This window comes from Esox lucius, chromosome 5 (assembly GCF_011004845.1).
Source record: "Esox lucius isolate fEsoLuc1 chromosome 5, fEsoLuc1.pri, whole genome shotgun sequence".
Taxonomy (NCBI): domain Eukaryota; kingdom Metazoa; phylum Chordata; class Actinopteri; order Esociformes; family Esocidae; genus Esox; species Esox lucius.
The window spans coordinates 362871-380302 of record NC_047573.1 but is presented as its reverse complement, the minus strand read 5'-3'; the positions used below and the strand labels follow the sequence as shown (position 1 = coordinate 380302).

Genomic DNA, 17432 nt, shown 5'->3' with positions numbered 1-17432 from the left:
GAAGACCCATCTTTGTTCTCGCAAACCATTATTTGTCCTCCAGAACTTCATCCTCAGAAACCCTTCTTCGTCCTTGAAGACCCATATTTGTTCTCGCAAACCATTATTTGTCCTCCAGAACTTCATCCTCAGAAACCCTTCTTCGTCCTTGAAGACCCATCTTTGTTCTCGCAAACCATTATTTGTCCTCCAGAACTTCATCCTCAGAAACCCTCCTTCGTCCTTGAAGACCCATCTTTGTTCTCGCAAACCATTATTTGTCCTCCAGAACTTCATCCTCAGAAACCCTTCTTCGTCCTTGAAGACCCATCTTTGTTCTCGCAAACCATTATTTGTCCTCCAGAACTTCATCCTCAGAAACCCTTCTTCGTCCTTGAAGACCCATCTTTGTTCTCGCAAACCATTATTTGTCCTCCAGAACTTCATCCTCAGAAACCCTTCTTCGTCCTTGCAGACCCATCTTTGTTCTCATAAACCATTATTTGTCCTCCAGAACTTCATCCTCAGAAACCCTTCTTCGTCCTTGAAGACCCATCTTTGTTCTCGCAAACCATTATTTGTCCTCCAGAACTTCATCCTCAGAAACCCTTCTTCGTCCTTGCAGACCCCTTTTCAAATGCACCTCAACACACTAGACTTCGTAGTTGCTGTAACTTGAGTCTGATGACGTTCATATTCAGTACATTTAGTAAAGACATTTTGTAGTAAGTCTTCAACACTTGAGCTACTTACTTGCGCCCCAGCAGGAGAAAAACTTTTTGTTTTTAGTCTTTATTTGCCAAATATAGGAATGGATGGATATATCAACAGAGATCTAGATAGTGTAGAAATGTACACCCAACACCAGACCAAGCTACTGGAACTGGATCAGCAGCCAACTCATCTGGCCTCGGCTGGCCTCATCTGGCCTTGGTTGGCCTAACCGGTTTATAATAGCAGTAAGGCATTTCTGGGGTTTGTGATAGATATATGGCCAATATACCACAGCTATGTGTTGTGTCATGCCTGTGAACAGCTCTTTGCTGTGCTATATTGGCCGTATAACACATCCCCTTGGGCCTTATTGCTCACTTATACGGTTATTAGCCAATCAGGATTCAGTCCACTCGGTTTATAAGTTCTCAAATACCACAGCTTTCAGCCTATCAGCATTAAGTGTTTGAACCACCTGGTTATATTAAGCAATATGGCATATAAGTCACTGCTTACAGCAGTTATGTGCAATGCAACACTGAGTGCCTGGACTGCATTCAGACATGGCAGATCAGACATTTACACAAACTTCTGAGGTGCCTTCTTACTATTTTAAACTGCTTACCAATTTAATTACAGTAGTACGAATATTTTTTTATACCCATAGTGAACAGTCCTATAATACAAAGTTTTTCATGCATTTAGCATCCAAGGCCCTAACTACTCAGTTTATATTGTGACACTAACATCAGCAGACATCCTAGCGCTCATGTTCATAGAATTCTGCTGTGGTACCGCAACTACATGATTTAAAGGCAAACGATGGAAGCCTGTTACATTTATCAGAACCATGAATATCCATCACCCCCCAACACAGCTTCTACCCTGACCTATCACCCCTGACCCTCAAACACAGCTTCTACCCTGACCCTCAAACACAGCTTCTACCATGACCTGTCACCCCTGACCCTCAAACACAGCTTCTACCCTGACCTGTCACCCCTGACCCTCAAACACAGCTTCTACCCTGACCTGTCACCCTGTCCCTCAAACACAGCTTCTACCCTGACCTGTCACCCCTGACCCTCAAACACAGCTTCTACCCTGACCTGTCACCCCTGACCCTCAAACACAGCTTCTACCCTGACCTGTCACCCCTGACCCTCAAACACAGCTTCTACCCTTCTGCCCATGGCAATGTGGCCAAGCTTCTGTTACATGGTTTGGAATTAATTGATTATTTTCAGGTATATCTTTGTTGTCCTCCACTGATGTTCAGGACTCATTTCCTTGCAGATGTTTGAATCAATGGATTGATGGAATCAAGTATTTATAGATTTTTTTCAAAAGCTTGTAATGTACAGAAATGCTTTTCATTACTGTTTACGCCAGCCTCTGAATCAAAAACCTCTGAACTGCTGTTTATGTACATTGGAATTAAGTATTCAAAACCTTTGGACTTTTTCACATTTTGTTGCATTAGAAAGATGGTTCGGAATGGATTTGTGATTTAGTTTTTTTGTGACTGAACTTCAAAATATTCTATAATTAATAAAAGATTAATCAATAAAATGTAGTTGTTGAATAAGTATTCAGTCTTTTTGTTTAGGTAAAGCCTGACTTTACCCTTAAAACTCTGTCCTTTCCTCTGTCCCCAATACATGGAAATATTATATCCCTTCTGCTTGGAGTTGGAACAAGATTACATTATATATACTTCCATTGCAATTTTGCTTCAGTTTGTCTTGCACAAATTGTTGGCAAAAAGACTTGCTATCTGAGGAGACATTGGTTTAGAGCAGGGCTGCCCAACCCTGTTCCTGGAAACCTACTGTCCTGTAGATTTTCTCACCAACTCTAATTTAACACACCTGCTTCTAATAATTTGCTGGATGAAAAGCTTAATCAGGTTAGTCACAAATGGGGTTGAAGAGTACCTACAGGACAGTAGATCTCCCAGAACAGGCTTGGGCACCACTGGTTTGGAGCCTTGCTATCTGATGAGACATGGGTCTGGAGACATGCTTTCCAAGGAGACATAGTTTGGAGCCTTTCTATCTGAGGAGACATGGGTCTGGAGCCTTGCTATTTGAGGAGACATTGGTTTAGAGCCTTGTAATCTGAGAAGACATGGGTGTGGAACCTTGTGATCAAGGAGACATGGGGCTAGAGCCTTGCTATTTAAAGTACATTTAGAAAATATTCAAACTCCTTGACTTTTTTCCACATTTAATTTTACTGCCTCATTCTAAATATATCAAATAGAATATTACATTTATTATTTTTCTCTCATCAATCTCAATATTTCATAATAACAAAAAAGGGTTTTTATAAATTTTTTAGACAGTATTGTGTCGAAGCCCAGATCTGGGGCTTTTCTCTAGCATTGAAGATACCTAGACTTTTCTCTAGCATTGAAGATCTCCAAGAGCACAGCGACCTCCATCATTTTTAAAGGAAGGACATTTGTAACCACCAACACTCCTAGAGCTATCCGTCCGGACAAACTGACCAATCAGGTGAGAAGGGCCTTGATCAGGGAGGTGGCCCCAGAACCGGATGGCCAATCTGATAGAGCTCCAGAGTTTCTGTTTCGAGATGAGAGAACCTTCCAGAAGGACAAACATCTCTGCAGCACTCCATCAATCATGTCTTTATGGTAGAGTAACCTGACTGAAGCCACTCCTCAGTAAACAACACATAGCCTTGCCTGGGGTTTGCCAAAGGACCTAAACGACTCTCCGACAATGAGAAACTAGATTCTCTGGTCTGAAGAGATGAAGATTGAAATCTTTGGCCTGAATGGCTTGTGTCATGTCTGGAAGAAACCAGGCACTGCTCACCCCTACACTGAAGAGTGGTGTTACCTGCATAATGCTGTGGGAATGTTTATCATTGGCAGGACTGGGAAAACAGTCTACTGTAAGAAGTGTAGGGGTTGAAATACTTTCCGAATGCACTGTACATTTATTTGTACCATTATTGTACCAGGTATGTGTGCTAAGCACATTCTTATTTACAGCAATTACCTGGAAGCAATTAGGATTAACTGACTCCCTCAGGAACAGAATGACTGGTTTTACTTTGTTGGCTTCAGTATTACAACCAGTGACCTTTAGATTACTGGTACAACTTAATTCCAACTAAAATGATGAGGGCTGCAACCTATGTTTTTTAAATAGTCCTAAAATAGAACCTATGTTTTTCAAATTATCCAATTTGGTCAAGTTTACCCACCATGGTTACCGCTGTTCAGATCTCCTGACTGCACCGTGTGGTCGTAGTTGTTAGGGTCAGAGGTTAAGTTCTAGCATTGGTCTGTCCTGATGGACTCCTGCTGCAGTCCCTCTAGCGTTTCTCTGCTAATGGCCTTGGGAATGAGAGGTGTGTTTGTGTCCTTTGGGACGTGTACTTAATGCTGAGGGTGTGTATCTAAATGAGTTGTGTGAAGTGAAGGAGGCTGAGGGTTGTTATGGCTTGGTGGTTCCACCGCGGTCTGCCACAAGTCACAACAGTTCTAGACAGATCCTAAATTAGTGAAGTTCAACATTGTGATTGATTATCAGGTCAAGACACTGAGACATTGTTATCTGACTACTGGTCTGGAGCAGACAGGGATTAGTGAGGAGATTAGGCTCACTTCAACCATTGCATTAGTAAGATTGCATCAATCATTTTTTTTTTTGTACTATTGTTTTCTGTGACGATCTCATCAGGTCCAGCTCACCACTGTCTTATTGTGGGCTATGCTCTGAATAAAGATTTAGTTGTCTCTTTTGAAAAGTGTCACCACCTTTTTTTAGGATTGGGGGGTTGGCTTAGCGACTCAGGTCTCACTAATGTTCATAAAACAGTCTCTCATCACTTCGTTGTGAGTCCTGTCTGGTGGCGTGGTCCCCCAGACTGATGACATGGGGCCCTTTGGGCTACCAGGCTTCAGTCGTCCCGTCTGCCTGGCCCCGAACAGACTACTCACATGGCTGGACAACTTTGGGACATCCTAGCCTGTGGGGCCCAACCTGGTCTCCCCCTGTATCTACCCATAGCCCTCACCAGGGACCAACGCTGACCCTTTAGGACACAGCAGTACCCCCCCACACCCCAAATCCAGCAGTTTGTTCCTGTCTGTCAGCAGCCTGCGTCTATAAAGCCAGTGTTATCTGGAGAGTTAAGTGCAGCTCACAGACTGCAGGTCAGCTCCGAGCAGACCAGTAGAGACACCCTGTTCTGCTTGGCCCTCTAACCCCCTGCCCTGCCCCTTGCCTTGGCCACGCTGCACACAGGAAGTCCCTAGCAGACTCAGAGCCTCCGGACACTCTGTCTGGACCTACCAAGACCTGGGCCTCCAGTCCAGGTGTTAATGCAGGGAGACATCAGCATAAGAACTCTCCAGTTTGTCAGAAGTCCTGGACTATCAGACGTATAATGTTGTTGTCTGACCAGATCCTATTACTGGCACACTCCCCTAGTCTACTTCCCTCCGATCCACACTTCTCACTCAAGTTCTAGTTTACTTCCCCCCGATCCACACTTCTTCCACTGCTAATCTAATTTGAAGCTGTGCACTCCTCAGGTTTGGAGGAATTAAAGGCAATTTGAGAGGCTTATAGGAAATGCACCATGTTTGATACTGTATATTTGTTTATTAACCTCAAATACAAAACATTCAGTCAAGGTAATCCATATATTATCGGAAGGGTTATGTTATATGGTTATGTTGTTAGGTTTCTTCTTAGTTACAAAGACATGGTATAGTATCTGTTTAGACACTGTCCCCATTTCTGAGCTCCAGACAATGACCAGTCCAAAAAGCTCTCTTCGGCCTATCAGCTTCTCTCAGACCTATCCTCTTCCCCTGACATGCTGCAGATCATTAACATCACCACAGCCTTGGTTTTAGACCCATAACATCACCACAGCCTTGGTTTTAGACCCATAACATCACCACAGCCTTGGTTTTAGACCCATTACATCACCACGGCCCTGGCTTCAGACCCATAACATCACCATGGCCCTGGCTTCACACCCATAACATCAAGGCCTTGCCTTCAGACCCATAACATCACCACAAGGCTGGTCTCTTTATTTGTAATTCCGGATACATGGCTGCAGGAAGATGATTGGACTAAGCTGATTTGGACCAAATGCGAGTCTGTAAGCAACAGATCTGGATTAAACATGCCCATCATAGACATAATCTATGGTGCCCATCGGCAGTTGTGGTCAGGTGACCTGCGCGGCGCCCATTGGCAGTTGTGGTCAGGTGACCTGAGCCCATCTACGTGGCGAAAGGCTGAGAATAATAATTTTAATACTGCACAAATAACCAAAATATCAGGCTACACGGAAAATCGAAGCTCAAATTTTTCAATATGTTGTGATGATGGTCTTTACATCTTCGATGTAGTAAGCGCTGGAAGAGTTGCCCGTAATTTTGCTGTCTTGATTCAAAATCGCATTTTACATCACCTATCAAAACTACACATCAAAACATTTCCACATGGCAGCCTTTACGGAGTTCTATATCGGATCACTTTAATTTGACACATGTATTTATTTGCCATGCAACTCAATAGCTCCAATTACAGCACATACACACAGTACACGCGAAAATTGCATTATCACGTCTTGTGGGTAGTAGCAACAGAGGTAGAATAATTACGTAGACAATTCTGCCCAAGTGCGTTCTGCGCATCGTGCAATACGCTCTGCACCAGGTTAACTACAGTTAAGTTTATGCATGAACAAACCGGGGTGCAAAACTCCTGTGGGGGCAATGCCAGGCTTTGTAGATCGAAGGCTTGTGCACTTACAGCTCATACCACACAGCAATAGACAAACTTTGGACTCTAGAATTTGGCGCCCTGATTCGGCCAACCTGTAGAGCCTTTCCTGGCTGTAGAAAATGCACGCAGAATCGGGTACACGTTGAGGTAATAAGCAATTTCGATGTTTACAACTTGGACTACATCACCCTTCCCCTAAAAAAATATGAAACCCTCCCCCAGGCAAAAATAAAAAGCATCACCCTCCCCTATTTTCCTCCGGGTACCAATCACAATTGCTAACCGTCCCTTTTGTAATAGTTGACCGTCCGTCCTGGGTACACTTCAAGTTTGTCATGAAGACTAATCAAAATTTGATAGAAAACTTGATTGCAAACAGTCTAGACTCCAGTGCAATTAAAACTTTTTCGGCTGTGACATATTTTTTCTGAAATAATTTCTAATGAACCGCATTTCCCCCTTTTTTTCACGAATAACCGAATGAGTAATTATATTTGAAATGTACATTTTTAAACGTAATCAAGAACATTAGTCATTCTGACCCATAATTTTGATCTGCACTCTTCTTTTTTGTTTAGTTCTTTTTTGTTTAGTAATTTTTTCTAACTGTGCATTTCTCCATTAAGGTTGCGAGCACGAAATTAAGACCATTAGCCTTTATGAGGAAAAATGCGAGCGAAAAATGTGTTCGTTCATACTTCTATATATTAGATTTTATTGAACAGAGTTTTCAGGCGGCCCAATATCGAAGGCTTTTATTGGTTTCTCGGCGTTGCCTTAACGCACTGACCATGCTGCAAAATCTGCGATTGGTGGTTGATTTCTGTACAGTTCTGCTGTAGTCATTGAATATATCATGGTCACTGCAGTTTTCCTAATTATAGTCTACATACAGACTATAATTAGCACTTTTTTATACGGCGATTTAACAGCAACAAGTGTTCGTGTTTGTATGTCCATCCCACCAATTCGCGCTCTGGCCAATGACTCCGCTGGGGAGCCGTCGGACGCACGCGTTTATTTTTAGAGTGTGCGTAATTAAGTTTGTCCCTCCACTTATCGTTACGTCACAACCTGTAACATTAACCGTTTTTTTCTCTTTCCCTGGTGGATTTAAAACAAAGGTGTCGGGTTGCTGCTGCGGCTATAAAGGGAGATAGGCAGACCCGGTGCACAGAACAACAAAGTCTGAAGGTAAGGCTATAACGTATTTATATTTACTTTTTTGTAGCCTCCTACTTTTTTGTTGGGTAGCGTTGCGTTTCCGAAGTATTTTCTTTTAAAATACTTTTATACTTTTAAGCAGTATGCCTAATTAGTTAAATTATCAGACCAGATAATTTAAATAATAAATCAGTTATTAATGCACATCTGGGAATTAACATTTTCTCCTAGCGTTACACTAATTCACGAAATACGTTAATTTATATTCTATGTTATCTTGGTAATTGTTGGACGTTTATCACTAAACTAGAATTCTGATTTGAACATAGCTTCAGTTTTCTACTTAACTTTCCTCCTTCACTTGTAGGTGGTTAAAACAATTGCCAAAATGACAGTTAGCTCGGAGTCGTGTGAGAGTCTCATGAGCTGTGAGCGCTTCTCCTCTCCTGGCTCCTCTCATCTGTTCAACGCAGAAACGGAACGCAACAGGAGACTCTGCAAGAGGTTCAGGTTAGCAGCCTAGTAACTAACCGCACCATCCCTGCTTACCAGGCCTACCAATAGAGGCAAACGGATCTTTCTAACTAAGTACATGTTGACTTTCTTTACTGACCCTTTAATGTAGGCAGTACAGCTCGGTTTGATTGTTCTGAGTAGTCTTGAATAGTAACCTTTTCAATTTTGGTATTACAGTGCTACAGTGATTCAAATGATCCCCACTTCATTTAAGTAGAGGGAGACAGAGAGTGATGGAGAGGTTCTTTTGTGGCTCTGTGTTGTGTTTGTGTGTGATGTTGGACGTCACTCTGTAGGAAAAGCATCTTTATAAGGAGCGATGGATCAGCAATGTGGAGAGATAGATGAGTGCTAGAGTGGATGAAGTCCAGCCTCCTGACGTCCACACTCTCTAATGCTGCCTCCCACTGTCTCTGCTGCATATAAAACCTGGAGCCACTGGCTCTCCAGGCCAGACACACAAACACAGACAGGCTGAACACAGAGCAGCTAGAGAGTCATGTTGTTGTCTCCTCCAGATTGACATTCAACAGTTGATTCCATAGGCACCACAATAGCTCTTCCATGACCCAGCTCCAATAATCTTGACTTTAGCAAGTTCCTCATTTTTTAAGGAGGATCTACCCCAAAGACCACACTTTGGGACGTCTCTCAGCGTATCAAGTAGCTGCTTTTTAATAGGCAAAGACAGAAGACTGTTGACTACCCTGCACGCTGTTAGTTCTTCTATCTTGCGTTGTCCTGTCCTGACCAGTTGCCATGGTGTTGTTCCACAGGTCAACTAAAGGCGCGTCTAAAGCCAGAAGGGATCAGATCAATGAGGAGATCAGAAACATGAGAGCTTTACTCCCCATCATCCAGGACGACCAGGAGAGAATGTCCTACCTCCACAGCATGGCTGTCATCACAGCATACATCAGGACGAACCTTCTCTTCCAGGGTGAGCACTCAACATCCACAAGATGGGACACTTTCCTAGAAAAACACCATGGTAGACAATCCTACAGTTCTAGAATAAAACCATGGTGGATGATCATAGTGTTCTTTTCTGGAATAACACCATGGTGGATGATCACAGTGTTATTTTCTGGAATAACACCATGGTGGATGATCACAGTGTTATTTTCTGGAATAACACCATGGTGGATGATCACAGTGTTCTTTTCTGGAATAACACCATGGTGGATGATCACAGTGTTCGTTTTTGGTGCTACACTTTCTGACTATTTACTTCTGGATTTATCAATCATTCAAACATCTGTTATAAACCCATTTTACATCGGCAATTGTCACAGAGTGCTTTACAGATACCCTGCCCAACACCCTAATCTGCAAGCTGTGCAGATACAGAACATATGAATACAGAGTGGCTGGACCCTGCCCACCCCATCCGAGAAGGAAATTCAGTTTCAGATATTGAAATAGGGCTAAATTCTGACTACCCTGTCTTTACATTGGAGGTCTTTTGCCCAAGGTCTTGTATCAGAACCCGCCAGGAGTTCTCTGTGATTTTTCTAATCCTGAGTTATTTCTTCCTCCATGCAGGACTCTCAACTTATCAGAGCCATCTTGCATCCTCTTTCCCCTGCTCTGCTGTCTGTCCTCCTTACGATTCCTTCCTCCCGGCACTGCAAGGTTTCATTGTCGTCCTCTCCTCCCAGGGCAGGCTGGTCTACGTGTCGGAGAATGTCTCTGATTACCTGGGACTCTCTATGGTAAAGCCCTACCTGAACATCATGGTTTTACATGGCTAGTCTTGACATACAAATGGAAGAATGAGCTCATGTCTTCTCTCTTTCTTAATGAGGTTTTTGTAACTAATGCTGTGTATGTCTATATACTTATCCTCCTATTCTCCAGGTTGATGTTCTTCAGGGAGATACCTTCTACGACATGGTGGAGACACAGGACATTGAGACTGTGAGGTCACACCTGGATGTAGACAGCATAACATCAACTGGTAAGACACAATATTGCTCAATGTAAAACTAACCTCCAATTATGTCAACCAATGATTTAGGAGCTCTTTGGAAAACGAAATGATGGAAGAGACTGATATGATGAAACTGTTCCCTGTGTAGAGAGGAGTTTTGTGTGTAGGATGCACACCTCCAAGGCTTTCAGATTACTGCATGGCCACTGCTCCATTCTGGTCCAAGGACGCTACCAGGAGGTTCTCCGACCCCCTTCCATGTCCTCCCCAGGCCAGAGCCCCCCTCTGGAGACAGTGTTTGTAGGCCTGTGTACCCCCACAGTGAACCGCCTCCACAGCAGCACCTCCTCCAGCCGCTCCTCCTTTGACAGCCTCCACAAGCCAGACATGAGCTTCACTGGCGTGGATGACAGTGTTATATTTCACCTGGGGTACTCATCAGAGGAGCTGATTGGTCGATCGTGGTACAGCCTCCTCCATCCTGAAGACCTCCACTTAACTGCCTGCTCACATAAGAGCCTGAGTAAGTACTAAATACTACATGTAATAATAATACGTAGTACTACTGAATACTGCACAATATTGTATGGTAGTATTATAACTTGTTCATGTGTTTATTATAATACCATATAATACATTATCCTTAACAAAGCTATGTAGGGGCAGCAGTTGGTCTAGAGCTTTGGCTCAGTATACGACAGGCAGACAAAGTGGAAAATCCTGTCGTTTTGTCCCAAAGCACAGTTAACTCTCACTGTTACTAATAATGTGTTTTTAATTTACTTAAAATAGGGTAAACAAAACGAAAATAATCAAATATTATGCTATATTATGAAACATTATTCTACATTAAACATTGTAAACTAATATTTTTAACATGCAAAATAACACAAGGGTGTTTTTTAGATAACAGACTGTGGTGTAGCAGCTTGTGTTAATGTCTGTTCCTCTGTCTGCTCCTCTGTCTGCTCCTCTGTCTGTTCCCCTGTCTGTTCCCCTGTGTGTTCCCCTGTCTGCTCCTCTGTCTGCTCCTCTGTCTGTTCCCCTGTGTGTTCCCCTGTGTGTTCCTCTGTCTGTTCCCCTGTGTGTTCCCCTGTGTGTTCCTCTGTCTGTTCCTCTGTCTGTTCCTCTGTCTGTTCCTCTCCAGTGCAGGCAGATGAGGGCTGTCACACTGAACTGGTTTTCAGACTCCAACACAGTGACCTTACCTGGCCATGGATTTATACGAGAGCCGCTAAGCATTCTGCCAACCAGGAAGTGAGCTGCACCAACTACATAATCAGGTAGGAGGTTCTCTCAGTGTTTTGACCACACTGTATGATGTCATTATATGAGGATGTGGGGGATTGGACTGATTCATATTCTCTATCCCTTCTCAGTGAAACAGAGGCCATGTTTCTGAGACAGATCCACAGCAACACCATCATACCCAGTCCTCCTCAGATTCACTGCCCCTCCCCCTCTCCTCAGTTAGCCCAAGCCGTGGCCCTGAAGAGACCCAATGCTTCCAGCCAGTCCAGCAGTGTACCTGGGAGAGAGAAGCCCATGGCTGAGACCACCAGGACCTGCTCTCTGGATGTCATGAGCGACAGCCCTGCCTCATTTTCCACTCCTCCCTACAGCCCTGCCTCTTATAGCCCCTCCAACTCCTCCTGCTACTCCCCGATAAGGCTGGAGGGGTCAGTCTTTCTACTCGGCCACACAGAGATCCCCCATGGACCTGTAACCTCCTCCCCTGACCAGGACATCTTCAACCTGACCAACACCTTCTCTCCACAGTCCTGCCCTCCATCTCCCCATTGGGATTTCCCAGCATTCTCTGCTGATGCCCGACTAGTCCCGGAGTGCTTGCCTGTTTCTGACATGTTAGAGAGTTCAGCTGACTGTTCCATCACTATCCACACTGAAGACCTACCTGCATACCTGTCAGCTCAACCACCAGAGGGCGCCACAAGTCCATATCACATGCACCACCGTGTTCCCCAAGGCCTGTTGACCCCAAACCCCTCCCCAACCGCTGACCTGTCATTTCACTATAGTACAAGAGAACAGGCAGAGATCAGCATCCTAGCCCAGCAGATCTCCTCTCTGGCTTCCAGCTTCGACATGGGCCCTGTCCAGACCACAAGTCAGGCTGTGCCAATGTTGGAGCCTGTTCCTTGGGCACTACAACAGGCTCAGTCCCCTGTCCTGGATGAGGGAGTGTTTCATAGTCTCCTGAAGGATCTGGGCATGGTTCAGGGCCCTGGGTGTCTGTCCCCCTGCTATCTGTCCCAGGATCCTTGCTCAACCACGGCTTTATCTTCTCAAGGGGACCCTCTACCCATGGAGCCATCACCCCTGTCTCTTCCCCTCCCACTGGAGTACTCCCCTCTCTGTCTTTCCCTTCCCATCGAGGGGTCCCACACAGCCCACAGCAGCGTGGATCTCTGCACGATGCGGACAGGATGCCACGATGACATATCTGAGTTGCATCAACTCAACCACTACCTGCAGCACAGCCTTCAACAAGGTGATTAGAACAACATACACGTATACAATACATAAAACACTATATAGACATACATAAATTACTATATAAACATACATAAATTACTATATAGACATACATAAACGCAAATATACTTTTTCATTATGGTATATGATCACTTGAGATAATAGAATTGGTCACTCTTTCTGTATAATACTTGATGGTCTAATGTTATATGCTGCTGAGTGACACTGACAATGCAATACCTGAGTACGTAATTATACGACATCCCATTAAGAATCAAAGGACTTATCTTAAAGAAACAGCTAAGTAATTTAATGCCTTACTTTCTACAACAAGCAATTTAGTAACAAGTTACTTCATAGGAACTGTTACTAGTATCTGTAATTAGTTACTTTTGAAGTTCCCCAACACTGAAAGGCATACATTAAACACTATATAGACATACATTAAACACTATATAGACATACATTAAACACTATATAGACCTACATTAAACACTATATAAACATACATTAAACACTATATAAACATACATTAAACACTATATAGACATACACAACACGTTTGACTGTATTGTTTAACTGTTATTTTAGTAATTGTTTAAACTACTCTAACAAGACTTTGTCTGTTTGTTATTGCAGATGGTCTTGTAGAAGAATCCATGTACTGATTTGGGTCAATATAGACCTACAGTGCTACAGTACTAAGACTGGTATGGCATATTGTCATGACAACCAACCAAAAACTGTCAGAGGAAGCCAAAGATGAATTGGAATTAATACTAAATTAAGTATGAAGTAACTCCACAATGAAGAATAAAGTGCTCGTTAAAACTTTGGTATATCGTACTTTAAATTGGAACCATTTTCTGAAATGTATCATATTTTTGTACATATATGAGATGAACCTTCTCAAGTGCATTGGACTGCTGAGAAACCTGTGTCACCACTAAATTAATGACAGTTTTGTTGTTGTGTTAATGCCTATAGACTGCTGTATTTCTCCGGTATTATCAGTGTTCATGATGTTTTTTTCTGATTCTGTTGGTCTGATGGTACTGTTTACACATAAAACACTGATGATCACATATGGGGAATTAATTTGTGTTGTGTGAATGTTGATGATAATGAACTACTGAGCACTTTGTTGATGTTTTTGTGCTTTTTGAAAAAACATGACATGGTACGCTAAGCTTTACAGCTAGAATCATTTCACACACTATTCCCTATGTAGTACTCCTATGTAGTTCACTACATTTTACCAGGGTTCTTTGGGGATATAGGGTAGGATTTGGGACAAATCATAGATCTAAATAGCAACTACCTCAGTAAAGGCACTGACTTGATTCCCAACCTGAAGATGCTGTTTAGGATTCATCTTTTTTATTAATGGAGATTACTTGCTTATATATTGTGTAATTCATGCAGTAACATTCCTGTCCGTTGATTGTATGTTTAGTTTTTCTACTGAAAACATTTTGTAACCAGTCAATGTATATTTCAAGTTATAATAAAGACTTTATAAAACAAGAAAAAAAAAGGGTTATTTTTAGCGGACTGTCAACAGGAAGGTTTTGGAACATTTGTATGTATTTCTTATGTTACCTGTCCAGATATGGCTGAGAACACATTGTCATTAAAGACAGAGGTGCCATTTGTGTGAACTACTGTAAAGATGTTTCAACAGCTCTGGAATTTGGTTTAACAATCATTAGATTATAAATCATACTCTAACCACAAGGCGACCCTTTCACCAGAGAAAATACAGAAGCAGTTAAGTGTCCTTCTCAAGGACAAAACTACAGATTTGTCACCTTATCAGTATTAGGGATTTAATCTAGGATCCTTAGTATTTAGATTCTTTCCTCACTTGGTAATCAGGGTGAAATAATATTCAAAAAGTTTAACTAAACATCTCTGAGTTCCTGTGTGTCTTATCATATGTAACTGCACTGTTTAATGTACTGTTTAATCTGCATCTCATTTAAGTTTTGGAAACTTGTTTGCCCCAAGTCATATGTACCATTAGGAACATATATTTACATTTCTTATGCAGACTAGACCAAAAATACCTGAAACACAAATTATCCAATAGTGAACGTATGCTGAATTTCACATATTCTGGTGTTAGCTAAAATGTATGAAAGAGGTCACCTGACCGCAGATAAATAAACCAAGACTGCCACAAGCACAAGCTGATCTTTGCACTTTGAAGCCAAGCGGGCCGAAATAAATGTGAAACATCAGGATGAAACCGAGTGAGCAGAAATAAATGTGAAACATCAGAATGAAACCAAGTGAGCAGAAATAAATGTGAAACATCAAGATGAAACCGAGTGAGCAGAAATAAATGTGAAACATCAGGATGAAACCGAGTGAGCAGAAATACAGTGGGGAGAACAAGTATTTGATACACTGCCGATTTTGCAGGTTTTCCCACTTACGAAGCATGTAGAAGTCTGTCAGTTTTATCATCAAGTACTCTTCAACTGTGAGTGACGGAATCTAAAACAAAAATCCAGAAAATCACATTGTATGATATCTAAGTAATTAATTTTCATTTTATTGCATGACTTAAGTATTTGATACATCAGAAAAGCTGAACTTAATATTTGGTACAGAAACCTTTGTTTGCAATTACAGAGATCATACATTTCCTGTAGTTCTTGACCAGGTTTGCACACACTGCAGCAGGGATTTTGGCCCACTCCTCCATACAGACCTTCTCCAGAACCTTCAGGTTTTGGGGCTGTCGCTGGGCAATACAGACTTTCAGCTCCCTCCTAAGATTTTCTATTGGGTTCAGGTCTGGAGACTGGCTAGGCCACTCCAGGACCTTGAGATGCTTCTTACGGAGCCACTCCTTAGTTGCCCTGGCTGTGTGTTTTGGGTCGTTGTCATGCTGGAAGACCCAGCCACGAACCATCTTCAATGCTCTTACTGAGGGAAGGAGGTTGTTGGCCAAGATACATGGCCCCATCCATCCTCTCCTCAATACGGTGCAGTCGTCCTGTCCCCTTTGCAGAAAAGCATCCCCAAAGAATGATGTTTCCACCTCCATGCTTCACGGTTGGGATGGTGTTCTTGGGGTTGTACTCATCCTCCTTCTTCCTCCAAACACGGCGAGTGGAGTTTAGACCAAAAAGCTCTTTTTGTCTCCTCAGACCACATGACCTTCTCCCATTCCTCCTCTGGACCATCCAGATGGTCATTGGCAAACTTCAGACGGGCCTGGACATGCGCTGGCTTGAGCAGGGGGACCTTGCGTGCACTGCAGGATTTTAATCCATGATGGCTTAGTGTGTTACTAATGGTTTTCTTTGAGACTGTGGTCCCAGCTCTCTTCAGGTCATTGACCAGATCCTGCCGTGTAGTTCTGGGCTGATCCCTCACCTTCCTCATGGTCATTGATGCCCCACTAGGTGAGATCTTGCATGGAGCCCCAGACAGAGGGAGATTGACCGTCATCTAGAACATCTTCCATTTTCTAATAATTGCGCCAACAGTTGTTGCCTTCTCACCAAGCTGCTTGCCTATTGTCCTATAGCCCATCCCAGCCTTGGTCTACAATTTTATCCCTGATGTCCTTACACAGCTCTCTGGTCTTGGCCATTGTGGAGAGTTTGGAGTCTGTTTGATTGAGTGTGTGGACAGGTGTCTTTTATACAGGTAACGAGTTCAAACAGGTGCAATTAATACAGGTAATTAGTGGAGAACAGGAGGACTTCTTAAAGAAAAACTAACAGGTCTGTGAGAGACGGAATTCCTACTGGTTGGTAGGTGATCAAATACTTATGTCATGCAATAAAATGCAAATTAATTATAAAAAAATCATACAATGTGATTTTCTGGATTTTGGAGAGTACCTATGATAAAAATGACAGAATGACTCTACATGCTTTGTAAGTGGGAAATCCTGCAAAATCGACAGTGTATCAAATACTTGTTCTCCCCACTGTAAATGTTAAACATCAGGATGAAACAGAGTGAGCAGAAATAAATGTGAAACATCTTGTTGGTACTCCACCACAGAAAGAGTTCAACCCCTCATTTAAACCTTTACTCCCTTTCGATACTTGATTTTATTCCATACATTTTTCATTGTTATTGTAAATAAGTGACACTGTGTATGAGACCTGGAATGAACTACAAAGATTTAAAAACATTTTTTTATGAGAGGTCACCTGACCGCAGTCTGAGCATGACCGTGTTGAGTTCAATTCAACCACTAGATGGCAGGAGAGATTAAAATCAGGATGGGGGACAGGATGTTGAATGGGTTCTTTGTTACAAATTGGGCCAAAGATTTTGATAAATAAACCAAGACTGCCACAAGCACAAGCTGATCTTTGCAATTTGAAGCCAAGCGGGCAGAAATAATTGTGAAACATCAGGATGAAACAGAGTGAGCAGAAATAAATGTGAAACATCTTGTTGGTACTCCACCACAGAAAGAGGAGTTCAACCCCTCATTTAAACCTTTACTCCCTTTCGATACTTGATTTTATTCCATACATTTTTCATTGTTATTGTAAATAAGTGACACTGTGTATGAGACCTCTAATGAACTACAAATTCTCGTGAACATCTTTTATGACATCTATGATGGATAATATGGAGAACTGAGAGAACGTTTAAATGAGGGATGTCAGGCAGTCAGAATAGTGTTGGAGAAACAAACAGTTGAAAAACGTACTTTAACTGTAAATTTATACCAGTAAATGTTGCTGGGATTTATGCGACTAGGACAATACAATTCTTACATTTGGCCCCTTTAATGAACTTAAAGTAGCAATTTATTATATTATGATACTATTACAGAACATATTTCATTTGACTTGAAAAGA

General features: G+C 42.4%; 1 protein-coding gene across 2 annotated transcripts; it reads left to right on the top strand.

Annotated features, from left to right (window-relative positions):
- The first annotated feature begins 2963 nt into the window (after window positions 1-2963).
- Window positions 2964-14067, top strand: npas4l (neuronal PAS domain protein 4 like). Of its 2 annotated transcripts, XM_010866393.4 has the most exons (10): window positions 2964-3212; window positions 7604-7673; window positions 8011-8153; window positions 8936-9099; window positions 9705-9874; window positions 10020-10119; window positions 10241-10615; window positions 11240-11375; window positions 11472-12604; window positions 13228-14067. In XM_010866393.4, exons 3-10 carry the CDS (start codon window positions 8032-8034, stop codon window positions 13254-13256), a joined length of 2229 nt encoding a protein of 742 aa, XP_010864695.2. In that variant the 5' UTR covers window positions 2964-3212; window positions 7604-7673; window positions 8011-8031; the 3' UTR covers window positions 13257-14067. The 2 variants fall into 2 exon arrangements, with proteins under 2 accessions (XP_010864695.2, XP_034147950.1); XM_034292059.1 differs by having other exon boundaries at window positions 2964-7673.
- The last annotated feature ends 3365 nt before the right edge of the window (window positions 14068-17432 follow it).

What these genes read in the sequence shown, in the direction of transcription:
- npas4l (XM_010866393.4), top strand. Translation starts at nt 8,032, where the DNA reads ATGACAGTTAGCTCGGAGTCGTGTGAGAGTCTCATGAGCTGTGAGCGC. An exon ending in AGACAGCATAACATCAACTG is followed by an intron (nt 10,120 to 10,240) that starts GTAAGACACAAT and finishes TTCCCTGTGTAG; the next exon opens with AGAGGAGTTTTGTGTGTAGG. An exon ending in GCAGCACAGCCTTCAACAAG is followed by an intron (nt 12,605 to 13,227) that starts GTGATTAGAACA and finishes TTGTTATTGCAG; the next exon opens with ATGGTCTTGTAGAAGAATCC.